The 19,398-nt window shown below is 37.8% G+C and overlaps 2 protein-coding genes across 2 annotated transcripts in view; both read right to left on the bottom strand.

The window, feature by feature from the left end:
* The window catches only part of LOC123318653 (acetylcholinesterase), a 78,744-nt gene extending 76,221 nt beyond the window's left edge, over window positions 1–2,523 (bottom strand). The window contains exon 1 of the mRNA XM_044905333.1: window positions 1,117–2,523. Coding sequence (XP_044761268.1) covers window positions 1,117–2,266 — 1,150 coding nt within the window. The 5' untranslated portion in view covers window positions 2,267–2,523. The remainder of the gene's footprint in view (window positions 1–1,116) is intronic.
* A 15,228-nt stretch (window positions 2,524–17,751) lies between these two features.
* Window positions 17,752–18,996, bottom strand: LOC123318928. Its single transcript, XM_044905713.1, has 3 exons — window positions 18,753–18,996; window positions 17,992–18,220; window positions 17,752–17,941 (listed from the first exon to the last, which is right to left on the bottom strand). Exons 1-3 carry the CDS (start codon window positions 18,929–18,931, stop codon window positions 17,822–17,824), a joined length of 528 nt encoding a protein of 175 aa, XP_044761648.1. The 5' UTR covers window positions 18,932–18,996; the 3' UTR covers window positions 17,752–17,821.
* Window positions 18,997–19,398: the final 402 nt, after the last annotated feature.

Raw genomic sequence — 19,398 nt, 5'->3', positions numbered from 1 at the left:
AACGATTTGTCTGTAATCACATTCAACTTTACTTATTTTGAATCCAATGGCATTATCAAATATATTTCTTGCTCCAATTTCAAGTTCCACTTGGACGAATTTGTTAGTGTAGGAACATTTCTTCGATTCAGTTTTTTGCTTTCCGCCATTGCAGATAATGTAGAAGACAAGGTATAAGAGAAGTGGTTCTCAAATAATCAATATCCAGCTATTATCATCGGATAAACGCGAGGAAGTTAGAAACGGGTGAAAATTAACGCTGTTTTATCAATTATACACTCTTGAATCCTTTCTCAGCATCCCCTTCAAAACTGACAACTAGCTGACCTACTGTCTAGTTCGAATTGTCACCACCAGGTCGCTGCAATCTATATTTGAACTATATCCGTTGAGTCTGGAGTTTTGTTTCGTAGCATCAAGATGCACAATTCAAAAAATATCAATAATACTAACCTCCTTCATAGATAAACTTATAATTTATCCGCTCAAATTGCAAATCTATAGCAGTAACGTTAACCTACTCACATAATTTCAAATGCAGAACCATTTTTACTGAAAAATATGGATGAATTCGAAACAGACTATCGGAGAACCATAACACTATAGATTTTTGAATATTGAACATATTGTATCATTAAATAATTGGGGCCTGATTTATCCAGAACACCAAATATTTCCTTCCATAGTTCCGCATTTAAGGTATACGGTCTTTTTCTGTCGTACACCCTGTCTAATGAATCCTGCAAAGAGACAAAGAACTGCCACTTCAATTTCAAGAACATCAGATAATTCTTCAATTCAAAAAAGTAAGTTCGAGAATACTCAGATCAACAAAACAGGATTCATATCATTTCACCCTATTCTTATTTCCTCAAAAACCTTTCAAGCCATCTGTCACCCAGAAGGAATGAAATTGAAGTCATCCCTTCATCAAAACGTTCTTGGAATTATCACGAATCATTAACAGTGTGGCTAGTTTTACAGGCTTTTTCGACTGGGACACCTGGTATATCGACCAAAACAACAGCTCAAGCTGGATCGACAATATCAAATTATAGTACTCCTGAGGTATTCCACTTGTAACCTATTCTCATATTCCAGAAGCATGGCACTCACCTTCATCGTGATTACTTCCGAGCAGGATCTCCATATCCTCGTAACCTTCACCCTCTGCCAACATATCCATAGGGTGCTTCGGCAGAAACACTCCCTCAATGGTCGGCGTGGAAGAAAACCCGAGTATGCCAGAATAAGAGTTCCACTGCTGCAACGATATAGTCTTGGCATCGACCGCCCTCATGCAATCGAGAACCTGATGGGGGTGAGTTTCCAGGAGCGAAACGTTACAACCGCAATCTTGCACAAGGATGCGCCCTATCTGCTCAGCCCTCTCCCCGGTCATGTAACTCCAGGGAGCGTTCATGGTTCCCGACTGGAGTATCCCTCTTCTCACCAGTCCCTTGGTGACAGGACTGAGAAGGTGTATGCTCACAGAGCCACCCCCTGCCGACTCCCCGAACAAAGTGATCAAGTCTGGATCCCCGCCGAAAGCAACGGCGTTCTGCTTGATCCAGCGTATAGCTTCTGCTTGGTCCCAAAGCCCCATGTTTCCAGGTGTCTCTTCGCTGCCAGACGAGAAGTATTTATTCAGGTAGAGGAAACCAAAAGCGCCCACCCTGTACTGCATGGAAGCTACGATAACATCACTTGTTGCTGCTATGATATCGGCATCGTAGATCTCAAGGGTTGAAGTACCACTCATATAACCCCCACCGTAGATCCAGATAAGAACAGGGACCTTGGGACGCTCTTGCGGTGGTTTGTCTGCGTGGTGTCTTATGCGCAGTCTCTGTGGTACCCAGATGTTCAAGTAGAGACAGTCTTCAGATATGTTCGTGTTTGGATTCCACATCTCTTCTCCTTCAAACCCAGGGAAATATTCGTATCGCTCTTGATAGCAAGAGTTGGGCAGTTTGGTAGCGTTGAGTATGCCATGCCAAGGGTCAATTGGTACAGGCTTACGGAACCTCAGCTGCTCTATAGGGGGTTTCGCGAAGGGTATACCCGTGAAAACGTGAACTTCCCTCCCTAAAACAGTCTTAGACCAGCCGCGAACTAAGCCACTTGTTGTTTCCACCACCAAGGGATCTGAATGATAGTCTTTGTACTGGGGATATTTGGTTGTTGTCTCTTCACTAGGCCATGAGTATGCACATACCGAAGCACTGACACACAACGCGACGCGAAACGCGAAAATCAAAGCCATTTTACGTATCGCGCGAATTGTTACCTCCTCAGTCCATAAATTTTACATAATTGTGGGGCTCTTCACTGGTCTCACTGTAGTACGACGCGATGTCCGTGAGTGTGTATCGCGAAAGATTCAGATGGACATACCGCGGGGTTTATTTGAACGCAATGTTTAGGTGAGCGCGCTCGGATGTTGGCGGTACACAGCTTGGCGGGCTTGAAGGGACTGTGGTTGAAACGGGATATGGCGGCGTTACTAGGCTTGCGCGGGTTCTAGGAGCTCTCCTCGCGACCAAATATTGTGACGAACGGCGAACGTTCAAGAAATCACGGTTTCCAGATTATTTTTATGTGTCACTTCGAATTTCCCAAAGTTGAAAACTGATTAGTTTGGGTGGTGATACTATTTTTTTCTAGTGCGAACAAGGAATTTCAAGAAAGCATCTTCCTAGACTGGATGGTCTTTCTGGCGATACTTTGAGTGATGCTGGTTGATTAGTTCGATCAACATTTGTTGATTCTATCAGCCTGATAGTTATTGATAGTTAGGGAGCCCAAGAGGAAAATTCGGTATTTACTCGAGAGTGTCAGATTTATATAAGGGGAGATACCTTGGACGCTGTGGAGTACCTCTACCAAAAATTAGACCTGTATATAAGGGGAATTGTCTCGAATAACCTGTCAGAATAGTAAAAAACGATCATTGTACATACTCGAGCGTGTCAGATTAAGATATTTGTGGTTAATTACAGTTGATAAGTATATATTCTTTTCATCTGACAATTTAAGCGTGACAAAAATGTGTGGTGGGGCGCCAAACTTGCAGAAAGCAACGTCACGTGTACATTCTCGAGCGCGGTGGATCTTTTCTTAGTTTGAAGTTAATGATTCTAGAATAACGGAAAAAATATAATCTGATAGTTTCAGCAAGCCGAACCAATGAAAATTGACCATACAGGTCACAAAAATCAGTTTTTTTTCATTTTTTCCTCTCCTGAGTTTCAAATTGTTTCCGCATTCATTATAAAAGTTGTAGAGCATAACATTTTCTACAAATTCCGTCTGAAACAATTTTTTCTACTTTTGAACGTTTTAAATATATATGGCAATGAATGTACATTAGACTGGGTTTCTACATTGGCCTTTCGCATGTGTGGCTAAGCTCCTCGCCCTTATCGCCCTCTAACTCAAAAACGGTTAGGAGTATGTAAAATTGCTTCAGACAAAAGTTGTATAGAATTTTATTATCTACAACTTTCATAATGAACACAGAAACGATTAGAGGTACTGTAAAGGAGATATTCGAAAAAATGTGCATAAATCATAGAACCTCTTTTTCTTTCTACCATCTAATCTCTATAATCCACTAGGTCTCAACGACGCACGAGTAAATCCCGATTTAGCTCCCCAACTATGAGATTTGGTACAATGCTTTGAGTCATACCCTGAGAAATATTCGAAACACCTTTTATTAAGGTATTTCAGAACACATAACGTTTCGGATACAATGTAATTATTGTCTTATGGAAAATAAAGGTTGATTGATTGATTGATAACTGTTGAAATCTGAAGTAATATGAAGATTTTCGATACCAGGGAAGAATATATTTTCATTATCCAAAAAAAGTCGGTCCCACACAAAAGTGACCAGCAATCCTCCTCCAAATCGCTCAAAAACGTATTTGCTAGCGCGTTTCGAAGGCATGAAGAGTCAATCAGGATTGTCGCGGTCAAATCGATCCATCGTATACCCAATTTCGCTAGACCACCACCGAAAGTTGCGTGAGTTTCGGCTCAGTTTTGTTCACGAGAATATATTGCTGTAGGTCAGCGTCGTCATTTTACAGTTCAATAGAGGATAGGGTCCTGGAATATCCCACTCGAAATCATAACTTGACAATAATTACCTCCAACCCTGCTTCGTGACTTTGGCCAATATGTTAGCCCTCTGTCTGGTGATTATTAAAGAGAAATAAATCTACATTTGAACGGATGGAGAGTATGATTTACCATGTAAGCGGTTAGGGTGGATTTATACACCTATCGTTAATATTCAGCTGCTCGGGTGTTACACCGAATATACTAATTTCGCTGTTTTCATTACTTGCTGATAGTGATTCACATTTTTGTATGTTTGAACCACATAACTCCATTCCTAAATCTCTAGAGGGCGTAATGGTGGTTTTCAGAACAATCAGAGCACTTTCAATTTTTGTATTCGAATTTTTCCTTTCAATATCTGACACAAGGAACAAAATTTAATTATAATTTCTTCTGCTTCAAAAACAAGACTCTTTGTCCTTAACAATATTGCCTTTATCTATTGAGTGAAATCGATTACTTTGTGACAAACAAACCATACAAATTGATATTTTCCGATTTAGTGTCTATTCTATGAGACAAATAAAATAAAGCCAAAATCAAGTGACACGAGGAAGGAATAAGTTGCAAATTTAATCTCTATCGCTGCAGTATCAAAGTCATGAGCCAAATACAGGAGAAATCTGTACTCGACGATAGAAATCGTTTACCGGCAAGAGCAGCGTTGGGACAGGAAAAGCCAATTGGTTATATCAGTCCCATTAAGGGTCATTATCTTGTTTAGATTGATATGCACGTCACTGATAATCAGTACTTGAATATTTTCTTATTAGTAGTCCATTATACGCTGCCACTTGGAGAGAAGATCAAGGGGGAGATAAGGCAGATGTGGCGGAAAAATATGGAAACTTTGAACGAGAAACAGGAGGCTATTTATGGTTAATTGAAAGGGCATTGTTTTCCTCGAGTGTTTTAGCTGCGTTCAATAATATTATCTGGAGAAAATTGATAGTTCGCTTCTTTATTTTCGCGATTATTCTATTGCCTCTCCTAGGTTATGAGTCAGATATATATATCCTACCTTCACTGTGTTGTCACATGACACCTAAATAAAACATTGGCACAAATATGAAGCAGTGAATCGAAGGAGGAACACACTCTCCTTTCTGAAGAGATAGTTCGCTTCTTCATTTTAACGATCTTTATATTGTCTCTCCTAGGTTACTATCACAGAGCAGTTATGTGTCAGATATGTATCCTACCTTCCTTGTTTTGTCACATGTTACATAAATAAAACATTAGCACAAATATGAATCAGTTCCTCAAAGAAGGAACACACCTCCTTTCTGAAGAGACCATGTATGGTTCAAATATGGATCATGCAGATAGTTTTTCTATATTAGCTCCCTCGATGAGATCTAAAATTGAATTAAAAGATTTGTTCCATTGAAAAGCTATTAGGTACAAGAAAGGGGCATTGTTTTCCTCGAGTGTTTTAGCTGTTATCAATAGTATTATCTGGGGAGATTCGATAGTTCGTTTCTTTATTTTCAACGATCTTTCTATTATCTCTCCTAGATTACTATCACAGAGCAGTTATGTGTCAGATATGTATCCTACCTTCCTTGTTTTGTCACATGGCACATAAATGAAACATACATTGTGCTTGTATTGAAGCCTGACTATTGCTGATTACGAAATGGGAAATCTCAATTGGATCTGACAAGTATAACAGGAGATATCGAAGATTGAAATTTGCCATTTTTAAAAAATGCCATTTCGAAGATGAAAATCTAAACGAAGAGAGATAGGCTCACGATTTTATTTCCAATCGATTCTGCGTGTTCGAAAACCCATATTTCCATACCAAACTTTTGGATCTCCGACGCAGATTTCGAGAAAAACGAATTTTGTGTTTTTCCATTTTTCATTTTCGAGTTCAATTTGGAAGGCTGTCTACAGTGCAATTTTGACAACATACAGCACAAATATGAATCAGTTCCTCGAAGGAGGAACACACCTCCTTTCTGAAGAGACCATGTATGGTTCAAATATGGATCATGCAGATAGTTTTTCTATATTAGCTCCCTCGATGAGATCTAAAATTGAATTAAAAGATTTGTTCCATTGAAAAGCTATTAGGTACAAGAAAGGGGCATTGTTTTCCTCGAGTGTTTTAGCTGTTATCAATAGTATTATCTGGGGAGATTCGATAGTTCGTTTCTTTATTTTCAACGATCTTTCTATTATCTCTCCTAGATTACTATCACAGAGCAGTTATGTGTCAGATATGTATCCTACCTTCCTTGTTTTGTCACATGGCACATAAATGAAACATACATTGTGCTTGTATTGAAGCCTGACTAGTGCTGATTACGAAATGGGAAATCTCAATTGGATCTGACAAGTATAACAGGAGATATCGCAGATTGAAATTTGCCATTTTTGAAAAATGCCATTTCGAAGATGAAAATCTAAACGAAGAGAGATAAGCTCACGATTTTATTTCCAATCGATTCTGCGTGTTCGAAAACCTATATTTCCATACCAAATTTTTGGATCTCCGACGCAGATTTCGAGAAAAACGAATTTTGTGTTTTTCCATTTTTCATTTTCGAGTTCACTTTGAAAAGCTGTCTACAGTGCAATTTTGCATTGGCTCATCAAATCATTGGTTTTTTGGAATCTTCAAAACGACTTGTATGAATTTCTTTCTCTGGAGGAATAATAAAACACCGTACTTCTCAGAGACAGGAGCAAATATGTGATTTTAGGGGGGTCTAACCCCTTGCTCATTTTTGACCCAAAAATTTGGGATTTTCGAATTCGAGTTATTGATCTAGTATTGAAGCCTGACTAGTGCTGATTACGAAATGGGAAATCTCAATTGGATCTGACGAGTATAACAGGAGATATCGCAGATTGAAATTTGCCATTTTTGAAAAATGCCATTTCGAAGATGAAAAACTAAACGAAGAGAGATAGGCTCACGATTTTATTTCCAATCGATTCTGCGTGTTCGAAAACCCATATTTCCATACTGAACTTTTGGATCTCCTACGCAGATTTCGAGAAAAACGAATTTTGTGTTTTTCCATTTTTCATTTTCGAGTTCACTTTGAAAGGCTGTCTACAGTGCAATTTTGCATTGGCTCATCAAATCATTGGTTTTTTGGAATCTTCAAAACGACTTGTATGAATTTCTTTCTCTGGAGGAATAATAAAACACCGTACTTCTCAGAGACAGGAGCAAATATGTCATTTTAGGGGGGTCTAACCCCTTGCTCATTTTTGACCCAAAAATTTGGGATTTTCTAATTCGATTTATTGATCTAGTATTGAAGCCTGACTAGTGCTGATTACGGAATGGGAAATCTCAATTGGATCTGACGAGTATAACAGGATATATCGCAGATTGAAATTTGCCATTTTTGAAAAATGCCATTTCGAAGATGAAAATCTAAACGAAGAGAGTTAGGCTCACGATTTTATTTTCAATCGATTATGCGTGTTCGAAAACCTATATTTCCATACCAAACTTTTGGATCTCCGACGCAGATTTCGAGAAAAACGAATTTTGTGTTTTTCCATTTTTCATTTTCGAGTTCACTTTGAAAGGCTGTCTACAGTGCAATTTTGCATTGGCTCATCAAATCATTGGTTTTTTGGAATCTTCAAAACGACTTGTATGAATTTCTTTCTCTGGAGGAATAATAAAACACCGTACTTCTCAGAGACAGGAGCAAATATGTGATTTTAGGGGGGTCTAACCCCTTGCTCATTTTTGACCCAAAAATTTGGGATTTTCGAATTCGAGTTATTGATCTAGTATTGAAGCCTAACTAGTGCTGATTACGAAATGGGAAATCTCAATTGGATCTGGCAAGTATAACAGGAGATATCGCAGATTGAAATTTGCCATTTTTGAAAAATGACATTTCGAAGATGAAAAACTAAACGAAGAGAGATAGGCTCACGATTTTATTTCCAATCGATTCTGCGTGTTCGAAAACCTATATTTCCATACCAAATTTTTGGATCTCCGACGCAGATTTCGAGAAAAACGAATTTTGTGTATTTCCATTTTTCATTTTCGAGTTCACTTTGAAAGGCTGTCTACAGTGCAATTTTGCATTGGCTCATCAAATCATTGGTTTTTTGGAATCTTCAAAACGACTTGTATGAATTTCTTTCTCTGGAGGAATAATAAAACACCGTACTTCTCAGAGACAGGAGCAAATATGTGATTTTAGGGGGGTCTAACCCCTTGCTCATTTTTGACCCAAAAATTTGGGATTTTCTAATTCGAGTTATTGATCTAGTATTGAAGCCTGACTAGTGCTGATTACGAAATGGGAAATCTCAATTGGATCTGACGAGTATAACAGGAGATATCGCAGATTGAAATTTGCCATTTTTGAAAAATGCCATTTCGAAGATGAAAATCTAAACGAGGAGAGATAGGCTCACGATTTTATTTCCAATCGATTCTGCGTGTTCGGAAACCCATATTTCCATACCAAACTTTTGGATCTCCGCCGCAGATTTCGAGAAAAACGAATTTTGTGTTTTTCCATTTTTCATTTTCGAGTTCACTATGAAAGGCTGTCTACAGTGCAATTTTGACAATATACAGCACAAATATGAATCAGTTCCTCGAAGGAGGAACCCACCTCCTTTTTGAAGAGACCATTGATGTTTCAAATATGGATCATACAGATAATTTTTCTATATAAGCTCCCTCGCTGAGATCTAAAAATGACCTAAAAGATTTGTTCTATTGAAAAACTATTACAAGAACGTGAGAAACACGTGAGCTCTAAAAAAATACAGAAAACAACTATCCCATCAATAGCAGCTGATCTGCTTCTCGAAATCTTTCTCCAATCATAAGCAGAACCATTTTCCTGAGAGTATTTTCCCTGGAATCCTCACGAAGGTATCGGAGCGTTTTGCATCATTATTGAAATAATTCATGAATCTCTCCATGGCCCCAGCCCATAAAACATAAATCCTTCCATCCATTATCGGCCCACCCTCCTCATAACATCTTCCCTACACATTCAATTTCTCAGCAGGACCATCAGTTTGAGTTTCAGCAGTAAATACCGTGTCATTCCGGAAGTCGCCAAGATTATTTATTGCTCCGGGAAATATTGCCGCTTGCCACTTCGGGGTCTAGAATTTAATGAACGCGGTTGTAGCAACTGGTGGCGCCCCAATAATAATTATGGGCCCTTTCTCTTTTTGTCCAGCTGTTTTGAACACTTTTATCTGGACCAGATTAATTCTTTGCGGTTTCCACTATTCGCCCGCTGCCACGGTTGGTACACTTGTTGCTGCTGGCTTGGACAGATGGATTCGGCTTTTGGATCTCTGGAAATGGAGGCTATCTATAGAAATTTACTGTTCATGTATTTATTTGATGATCCTTCGAAGACTTATTATGAAAGATCCATGAAAAACATTGATGAGTCCATGTCATTCATTCATTCATTTCTGTATCCCATTACCGAGAATAAACCTACAAAAGGATTGAAAAGATCTAGGGCTACTTGCGACTGTGTGCCCTCCTGTGACTGAAGAGACCCAGCCGTGATCTACAGATCCTTCCACACCCCGGGCATGGATAGTCACCAACCAGATCTGGCCGCCGCTGTATTCTTCTCGAATCTCCATTATAACTGTGGACCAAAGACCTCCACTGTGATCTGTCTAACGCTAGTTGTTCCCAGTTATGATTGGCATCAACTGATTTTAGAGATTGATGCAGTATATCCTTAAACCGCTGGTTTCCGAGCTCCCTCTGTGAATGCGCCATACAGAGCTATTTTGGGAGGTCTTGTGTCATATTGCTAGCCTGAAAAAAAATAGTTTCATCAAACCTGCATCACAATCCATTGCTATCAACTGAGAGCTTGCAAATCACAACTTCATATGTATGTTAAAGGCTGCTAGATAACAAAACCAATTCCTAGGTCTCCATAAATGTGTCAAACTTTCAAAAATTTGAAACATTTCAAGTAAATGTTGTTACTTTTTTGAAATATTATCTTCATCTACTAGATTCAATGATTATCAACTCTCAAATTACCCTTCAAGATATGTCAGCAGAAATCCTGATACTTGTCGTCGTTCCCAAAGGCCCAGAACTAGTTAAATCCATCCATCCATCTATTATACATGTAACATCTTCAGATCTTGTGCATCCACCATCTCACTCCCTAACAACGCAGCCCCTTTAAATGTCCCTCTTTGTAGTTATGCATTTTATAGTCAGACGGTAATTCAAGAACATACTCTCGTGTGTTGAAATGGGCTCGTGAATATGAATAGGAATGATCTTATTACCCTGTGATGAGACGTCTGTTCTACCTGTCGATTTGGAAGCATCCAGATTGCGAATTCACGTAGGAATTAAAGAGGTAACCTACACGGTCTTGAAAAGTGACTCAGTACATCAATTCCAAACCAAATTCTGCTGTAGAATATAAGTTGATTGCACCCAGACATAAATGTGTTTACAGAATAAGCTGAATCTTTTTTATTGGAATCAAAATTTGTTTTTCTTTTCTCCATCTCGAGATCATATCCCAAAGGAAACAAAGATCAATGAATAATACACTTTTATCAAGTTAGTTCGAAGATTTTCTTAACGAAACCCCTGCCTGATTGGGTAAATACAACGTATCAGTATGGATTCGTGAATTTTCACGATTCGTTATTCAGTAGACATGTATTTTAGTCCTTTGTTCCTTCAAAAAAATTAACCATAGGTTACAAATGAGTATGAGGCAAAAACGAGAATCCTCTGGATGCTTCATATGTTCAGGTCAAGCAGCCATAACTGTTATCGATTTTGTTCGCTGGATACTTCATTAATTTCATCCTCTGAACATCCCAGCTTTCCAAACGGAAGGTAATGGCGCATTCCGACGAAGAACATTAGTCATTTTACGGCCAATTTCTGACCTCCAAGTATCACTAAAATTTCATTTCCTCATGCTGAACCTCATCAATCCGACTGGTTTGATGAGTTTCATTGTCGGAAGATGGCGCGACAGTTAGATTCAATTATATGGAGTAGGTATTCCGAACCAGGAAATCATTCCACGTTTTGGGGAGATGTAGATAATGAGTGACTGTGGGTGGGTGTTTGATCAGTGTTAACCTCATTTATATATGATATATAAAAGAGGGGTTTCGTTAATTCACCGAAGGATAATTTGAGACCTTGGTGTGAAAATAACTGTCTGCCAGAATCGATATTTAGGATATGCCCGTGCTAAATTGCAATTATATTAATTCCATATTCAAATATTTGGAAAATTGTTCCATATTTGTGATGTATCATTTCGAGATCATGACTATAAGTGTTTTGAACTATCACTGTTGTTCTTCGAGACTGAAAGTAGAGCGTTGTCTATACTGGGATTCTTCAGTGAAACAGTTGCTCCCAACGGGTTTGCACGCCAGCCAGGAAATCGTACTTCCAGCAGGGAGAACCGAATAGGTTAAGGAAAAAAGGGTAGAATTGTTTAACAATCCGTAAAATTCGCGTCAACTCTGGCGTATCGGTACTGACAAACAAAAACTAGGTTATCGCCAAATTCAGTACCTTAAACGAGAAAAAAATTACCAAATAACATATGCCATTCATTGTTTTGAGAAAATGAACTGAATGTCGTTGCAATTGATCGGCAAAACCGTGGTATTCGGAGTATCTGGTACTCCTGATTGATTAGATCTCCGATCAATGGTTCCTGCCTAGCTACATAATTGTTCTATCGAAATTTCTCATATTCAATTCTATCGATAGAAAGCAATCAGCGAATTGGACGGTTCCCACTCTGTTTGCACCGCAAACATTGTTCGGATGGGTCGGATACAAAACCCTTTTCGTTTAATTGAGACCACGTAAAATTAGAATTTTCATGGAAATCTCGCTTACGCTTGTGGAACCACCAACGCTCGGCAACGGAGGAATGTTTTAATGGCTTCTATTGGTTGAATTGGCCTTGAGTTTTACCACAGACCTCTGCAAGGGTAGCCGGGATTGATATTTGATGACTTCACAGAGTGGAAGATATCAGTGGCTCTGCCAAGTGGTTGTTTATGGTCGTTCGAAATCAGTTCACAATAATATACGAGGATATATTGAAAAATTCTTAGCCTACTATAGAACCGAACAAAATTTCAATGTCAAAATATTTTATTACTCAACATATTCTCCTTTTAATTGGATACATTTATTACAGCGAACCTGCAACGTCTCTAGACCTTTCAAAAAAAATGTTTCTTCTTACTCTGCAAACCAGACCTCCACAGCTTTTATTACCTCCTCGTTGGAAGAAAATTGATGACCTTTTAAACTTTTTTTCAGTTGAGGAAAGAGATGATAGTCGGATGGAGCCAAATCAGGTGAATAAGGGGGGAATTCTAGTAATTCAAACCCCAAATCACGAATTTTTTGCTTGGCAACATGAGATTTGTGTGCAGGGGCGTTGTCCTGCAAAAACAAAACACCTCTGGATAGCTTTCCGCGTCTTTTCTCTTTAATTTTTTCCTGTAGAGTGGTCAGTAATGTCGAATAGTAATCTCCGGTTATTGTTCCACCCTTATCCAAAAAATCAATCATGAATACTCCATGGCAATCCCAAAAAACTGAAGCAAGAACTTTTCCAGCAGATTTTTGGACACGAAACTTCTTAGGTCTTGGAGAACCAGAGTGCCGACATTCCATCGATTGTTGCTTTGTTTCTGGATCGTAGAAAAGTACCCAAGTCTCATCCATAATTGATGATTTCGAGTTTTCCTTGGTTATAATCCTACAATTCCTTTGATTTTTCAAATGTCGATATACTCCTGCTAAACCCATGATACATTCACATTACTCGACTGTTTTCATACGAAACCAGCGTCGTGTAACTCGAGTCTGTGATCACAAAAGACAACTAACTCCAGATACATAGATTTTCAATAATGACGTTCAGCAATTTTTAAAGATGTTCGACATTTTTCATGGAAACGAAGGGAATCCGAAGCAAATACCAGGTAGATGCGTGCAAATCTTCGAAGTTTGGATTTTCCAGCTCGTTATCGTAAGGAATTACCTTTTAAATGCATTGTCATGTCTCATTCTCTCAGTGAGAGACGTCGCTAGACTTGAACGGATTTCGTCTTGGATTGATCCTAAATCATTCCGAGTTTGAATTGCATGTCGATGTCTTCGGAGATATTATCTAACAGCTGGTCCTAATGTCACGAAACCGCAAAACGATAATGCACACAGGAATGAAGCGAAAAATTGCATTTATTCATACTCTTATAAGAAATTCTCAGAGAGCAATGATCCAAATGAAACCACACTGCAGATTTGCAATCAAAATTGGCATATCACATGACGTAAACTTCACATTAGCTGGTGAATATCTTATGTAGTGCAGATACCACGAAAAAAGACTCGAAAAAAATTCAAATTCGGATTTACTCAACACGTGGATCTGCCTTAAAAGCCTATCTACCTAGATTATAATCCTGAAAAGATCATTTCTTCAGAAACAGGTAACCAGAGAAAACTAATTAGGCAGCAAACGGATCATCTGGAATCTGGACGGAAAGTTGCTTCCTAATGTATTCGTTAAAAACTCAAAGAATCTTTGACGAACTTCATTTCGAACTTCTTGAATAACTTTGGAATATAAGACAAATAGAACCAGTCGCCTCTCACGAAATATGAATTTTTCTCATTTCCAAGTTTGCCAACACCACACTGGAGTGAAATCGAAAAAGTCCCTGGAAATGGGATATGTATTCAGTTTTATTTATGCCACCACCACGGGCGTTCATTTATTCCAGAAAACACCAAGGAGATTTTATTGGAAGCTACTAATTCATGTCTCCCCAGATATCTCTCCAGATACTTTTGCTTGAGTTTCTGACTTTTCTGTGATGATCTGTCATCATGAAAGATAAATTATTTTCATTGATGAATTAATCATCAGTACAGTGCAGGAGGGTGGGACCTTAAGAGAAACTGGTGGGTCGCTGTGAGAAATAGGAGGTTGTATTGATATCTAGTTAGCCTAGACCAGTTCCATGCATAAAAAAATATTACGTTACCATAGCAACGAACAATAACTCATTAAAAGTGTCAATGTGAAGTTTGAGGTCAAAAAAGTAAACCAGAGTTACGTAATAAATTGAAAGAGAGAAGATGTCCAACGAAATTGTGAAAATCGAAAAATTGGAGTATCGAGCCATCATCAAGTACATACCTGTATTTAAAAGGGTTAAGAGGTGAGCAGATTAACGAAGATATGCTTAATACCCTTGGTGATCAATGTCCTTCGTATGCGACCGTGAAAAATTGGACTGCAAGCTTCAAAAGAGGTAAATTTTCCATTGAAGATGATGACCGATCGGGAAGGCCAGTTTCTATGTCAGTCCCCGAAAATATCGATGCAGTTCATGACATGATTTTATCAGACCGTCGAATTGGGATAAAACGGATATCTGAAGCACGTTCATAATATAGTTCACGTCGATTTGGACATGAGAAAAACTGCTGCAAAATGGATCCCCAAATGTTTGAATGTTGGCCGAAAGCGTGCAAGGGTAGAAGCATCGCGTTCGATCTGTGCTCGATTTGAAAACGATGCAGACTTCTTAAACCGAATTGTTACTATGGATAAGACTTGGGTACATTTCTACGATCTAGAAACAAAGCAACAATCGATGGAATGGCGACAGTCTGGTTCTCCAAGACCTAAGAAACTTCGTGTCCAAAAATCTGCTGGAAAAGTTCTCGCTTCAGTTTTTTGGGATTGCCATGGAGCAATCATGATTGATTTTCTGGATAAGGGTAGAACAAAAACCGGAGATTATTATTCGACATAACTGACCCCTCTAGGGGAAATCATTAAAGAGAAAAGAGGCGTAAAGCTATCCAAAGTTGTTTTGTTTTTGCAGGACAACGCCCCTGCACACAACTCTCATGTTGCCATGCAAAAAATTCCTGATTTAGGGTTTTAATTACTAAAATCCCTCCCTTATTCACCAGTTTTAGCTCCATCCAAAAATCATCTCTTTCCTCAACTGAAAAAAAGTTAGAAAGGTCGTAAATTTTCTTCCAACGAGGAGGTTATAAAAACTGTGGAGGTCTGGTTTGCAGAGCAAGAAGAAACATTTTTTTTGAAAGGTCTAGAGACGTTGCAGGTTCGCTGTAATAAATGTATCCAATTAAGAGGAGACTATGTTGAGTAATAAAATATTTTGACATTGAAATTTTGTTTGTTTCTATAGTAGGCTAAGAATTCATCAATATATCCTCGTATACTCAAATCCCCCTGTTGAGGTATCTAACTCTACACAGTACTAATGAGGGACAATGATCCCGAAACCGGTCTACAGTTGTTTGGATGTTTTCAACTTCTCTAGAATTTCTTACGCTTGTGTATCATGAAATTTTGACATGTGTATATGCGCCAATGATATAACTTCAACAATTTTGCCACAATCGATTTCTTGACCGGGCAACTCCAGTCTCTAGCGGAAAGGTATCACTTTCCACACTTGCTAGCATTGAAAACTCCGTTTCAGAGCGAAGATAAGGTTCCAAGATTGTTGTAAATTGTTCGAAATATCTGCATATTAGTCAAAGTACTCGTCAAAATTGGATCAGAGAGCATAAAGTTCCATTAAGCAGTTAAACTGGGGGTATGATCATTTATATTGTTTCTTTTCACACTCCAGATCCACGGTACTCAAACAGGAGATACGAGCAATTGTTCTGTCTAACTATACCCAATTAATAACCTCCCTAATTAATTCACCCCAAATCTATATCTCTCCGGAGTCCCTATTTCAGCGCGCACACACACACAGACGCGAAAATTCAGAAACGGCCCTGGAGAGTCTATTCACAGAGAAACGCCCCTGGTTATCTGCCCCCAGGCTGCTTATGGAGTTACACAGTTCTCTTTCTTGACTCACCTGGCCTTTATCGACCGACATCCTGAATCGTGTGTCTGTGATAAATATGGTCCTTTCTTTCGGTACTGTTAATTATTTTTTCTCCCTAGACGCCCATAACCTTGTAATTTTCCACTGTACATTTAGACTTGAGCTTCACTTTCTGCAAATTTATATTTCGCCCATGATATCTGCTAGGTCTACAGTGGGAATTATTAGGTATAAATGGATTCTTCTATCTCGGGAGCTATTCATCAGCCATTCTGTGCTGAAGTAGGAGGTATAGTTTCAGACAAAACATCTGCGGAAAAATATAAAATCATAGTAAGATAACTGGTGGGAAATAATTGATTTTTTATTCAACAAGACACAGTACGACTAGATTTTTTTCGTGTGGGACTCTACACTATACTCCATTCACTTTCATTTTAGCACTCAGTTGGCCATGGAAATTTGACACATTTCACTCTGTAGAGTACTAAAATGTGGGGTTATGAAGCTTGTCAAAACATTTTTGGGTTTTAAATCAACGCTATGTTGTCCGTTCTACATAAAAGTTTCTGTTATTACGTTTTTTATCACAATGTCGAATCTCTTCGGAAAATATGTGACGAACATAATTGAAGTTTATACAAACTGATTGAAGGCATACCAAATCCAGTTATTTGCATGGAAAATACAAGACATCAGTATAATATCATAATATGCACTACCTTGAGGAGAGTTGATGTTCGTTATCTTCTTTGGCTAAAGTTTGAAAACGTTACATCAGTTGTAGATTTCACAAATATTAACACAAAGATGAAATGCATATGATGCAGTGGTTGGGAATGGGTATCTCCCGAAGGAATTAACAGATAATTACAAGAATGTTAAATTCTTCAACAAAAATCATTTTGCATCAATATAAGTAAAAGGAATTGAAGGAAGTTTCAAGTCAAGATGTACTTCATCTTTGATCAAAAATTTCACAAGAATAAACAATTAACAGCACAACTGGCGCGTATTTGTGGCTGTTCATCTTAATACATTGATTTAATAATAATAATTATTGGTACCTTAAGACATTTACAATGTATAAGACAAGTGAAATGAAAAATAGAAAAATCAATTTTCGGGAACTTATTCTATGATAATATTCATCGAAAATCCTGTAGTAAACTTTCCACTCAAACATAAAATTCTCAAATGCCACCACTTTTTTAGGTCTCCCAATAGAAGGAAATTCTTTGTCATCCTCTTCATTCACAACCTTTCTGATTGTGGAAACATTCTGCTGAAATATAAGTCGTTTAGATTCAGATGAAACATTAGATAAATTCTTTTACATTGAATATGTTCGCTACCGTCTGACGTATTGTGGATTTCAGAATATCAGGGTATAACTATTTGAATGACCTGAATTGTAAATAGCACTTCCTGAAACCCTGTCTCTTTTTTCAATCACTTTCTGCATTTTCGTAATAAAAATTGATATAAGTTGTGGCAACGGCGTTATGACATTAACGACACTTCATGAGTGGCAACCTTACTCCGTTCTAGTTACAAAAGCTCGAGAAAATTATTTCATGGCCAACCGACTGCTAAAATAAATGTGAATGGAGTATAGCTAAGCATAGGCGACCTCTCAACAATTTAAGAGAAAACCAACGCAAACTGATGTTTTATAATATATGAAAATTATTTCAACTCAAATATAAATATGGTAATTGGGTTTTTAATAATATATAAATACAAATATGCTCATTTTGATCTCATAAAATATTCAGTTCATTATTCAGCATTTGAGTGAAGATGCCATAGTTTTCATAGCAAATTCCATGAATTTTTTCCAGGCTTTCAACGTTTTCTTATCCACCAGTGGAACAAGGTAATCGACAAAAGTCTCTCCAAAGTCCTAAAAAAAATTCGTTGAAGAAAATAAAATTCACAAAATCATTCATTCACCAGAAAATATTGGGGGTCAGTTATGTTCTTCTCTCTTATATATTCTTCGCCAGTTTTCTCCAAGATGTGTTTCAACTCTTCAGGATCATCAAGCTTACCAATCCACGTTTCTATAGCGTTCATCAGCTCTGTACACAACTCCAAAAATGCCTTATTGGATTTCAGTTCATCAATTGGTACATCTTTGAAGGGGTAGAAATCGAGGTATTGAGGATATTTCTTCAAGAACCTACAAAGAAATTAAAAATATATATACAGATTGCTCAATAAACAAGCGAGAAAATTCAGGATGTTATTCTAATCTTGATCCCTTCGAATTGAACCACTTCTTTAAATCTTAAAATTTTCACAGGAGCACCAGTAAAACGCTAAACAATTAAGGATCACCAGATGCTAAACTGGAGAATACAAGTTTGGTTCGGACAATTTTTTTGCGCTAAATAGTCCTTTCCTTGAGGAATGATGTAGGCAATAAAATATCCACGCAACGACTCTTGGGAGAGGGGTAGAAACCATAAAAGTCAACTAGTCGCAATTCACTGGCTAACAGCATCAATTTGTACAGGCCACAGTGGGAGGGGACCCATAGGTATAGAGGAATATCCGATTATTTATTCATTTTGAAATTGACTGCCCATTCGACAAAAAATTGGTGATTCATAGATTCAGTTACTTAATACTAATTCATTGCGGCTTTGAAAAAGATCTTATGAATGAATAATTATAATCAAAGATGAAAAGAACAGCAATACACTACTCACTTTATCATAATTTCACCACCGCTTTCAAGGGACAGCTGTAGTAGTACCTCTTTAGAATCTCTGATCAGTTTTTTATCATCGTCTGATAATCCTGTTATTGTGTCCACTATGTATCCCCTCCCATGTCTCAAACTGATCCATAATCGTCCAAAAATTTCGAAAACACTAGCAATGCTCATTTTGTCCCTAATTCCACTTATTCAAAAAACACGACAGAGGTATCAAACTGACAATAAATGTAAATAGGGTAATCATGTGAGTTGTTGATAAGTTTTTAAGTTTTCCTGTTGACAAAAATACTATTTTTCCGGCTTCCTTTTCATATATTCCAATCATTTGTTCAATCAATCTTGGTGAATTTCAGTCGTCAATGATAGCTGTAGAATTTGGAACCTTATTGAGTATCAATCTGCCTTTTCAACAACAATAACGACATATTCAGAAAGATAAACCCTTCTAGTGATAAATCTCTAAGTTTCAGTGCAACCGTTCGGTCTTGACGAATTTTTAACTGACCCCAATTTTCGACAAGCATATCTGCCAGAAAAATCATCGTAGATTTGAAAGTGTTTAATATACTGAAAGAGCAACTCTTTTAGTAAGAATAAATCTCAGAATTTTATTCCTCCCGCATAAGAAGTAAAGT

This window comes from Coccinella septempunctata, chromosome 8, assembly GCF_907165205.1.
Source record: "Coccinella septempunctata chromosome 8, icCocSept1.1, whole genome shotgun sequence".
NCBI lineage: Eukaryota > Metazoa > Arthropoda > Insecta > Coleoptera > Coccinellidae > Coccinella > Coccinella septempunctata.
This window is presented reverse-complemented; position numbering and strand designations above follow the sequence as displayed.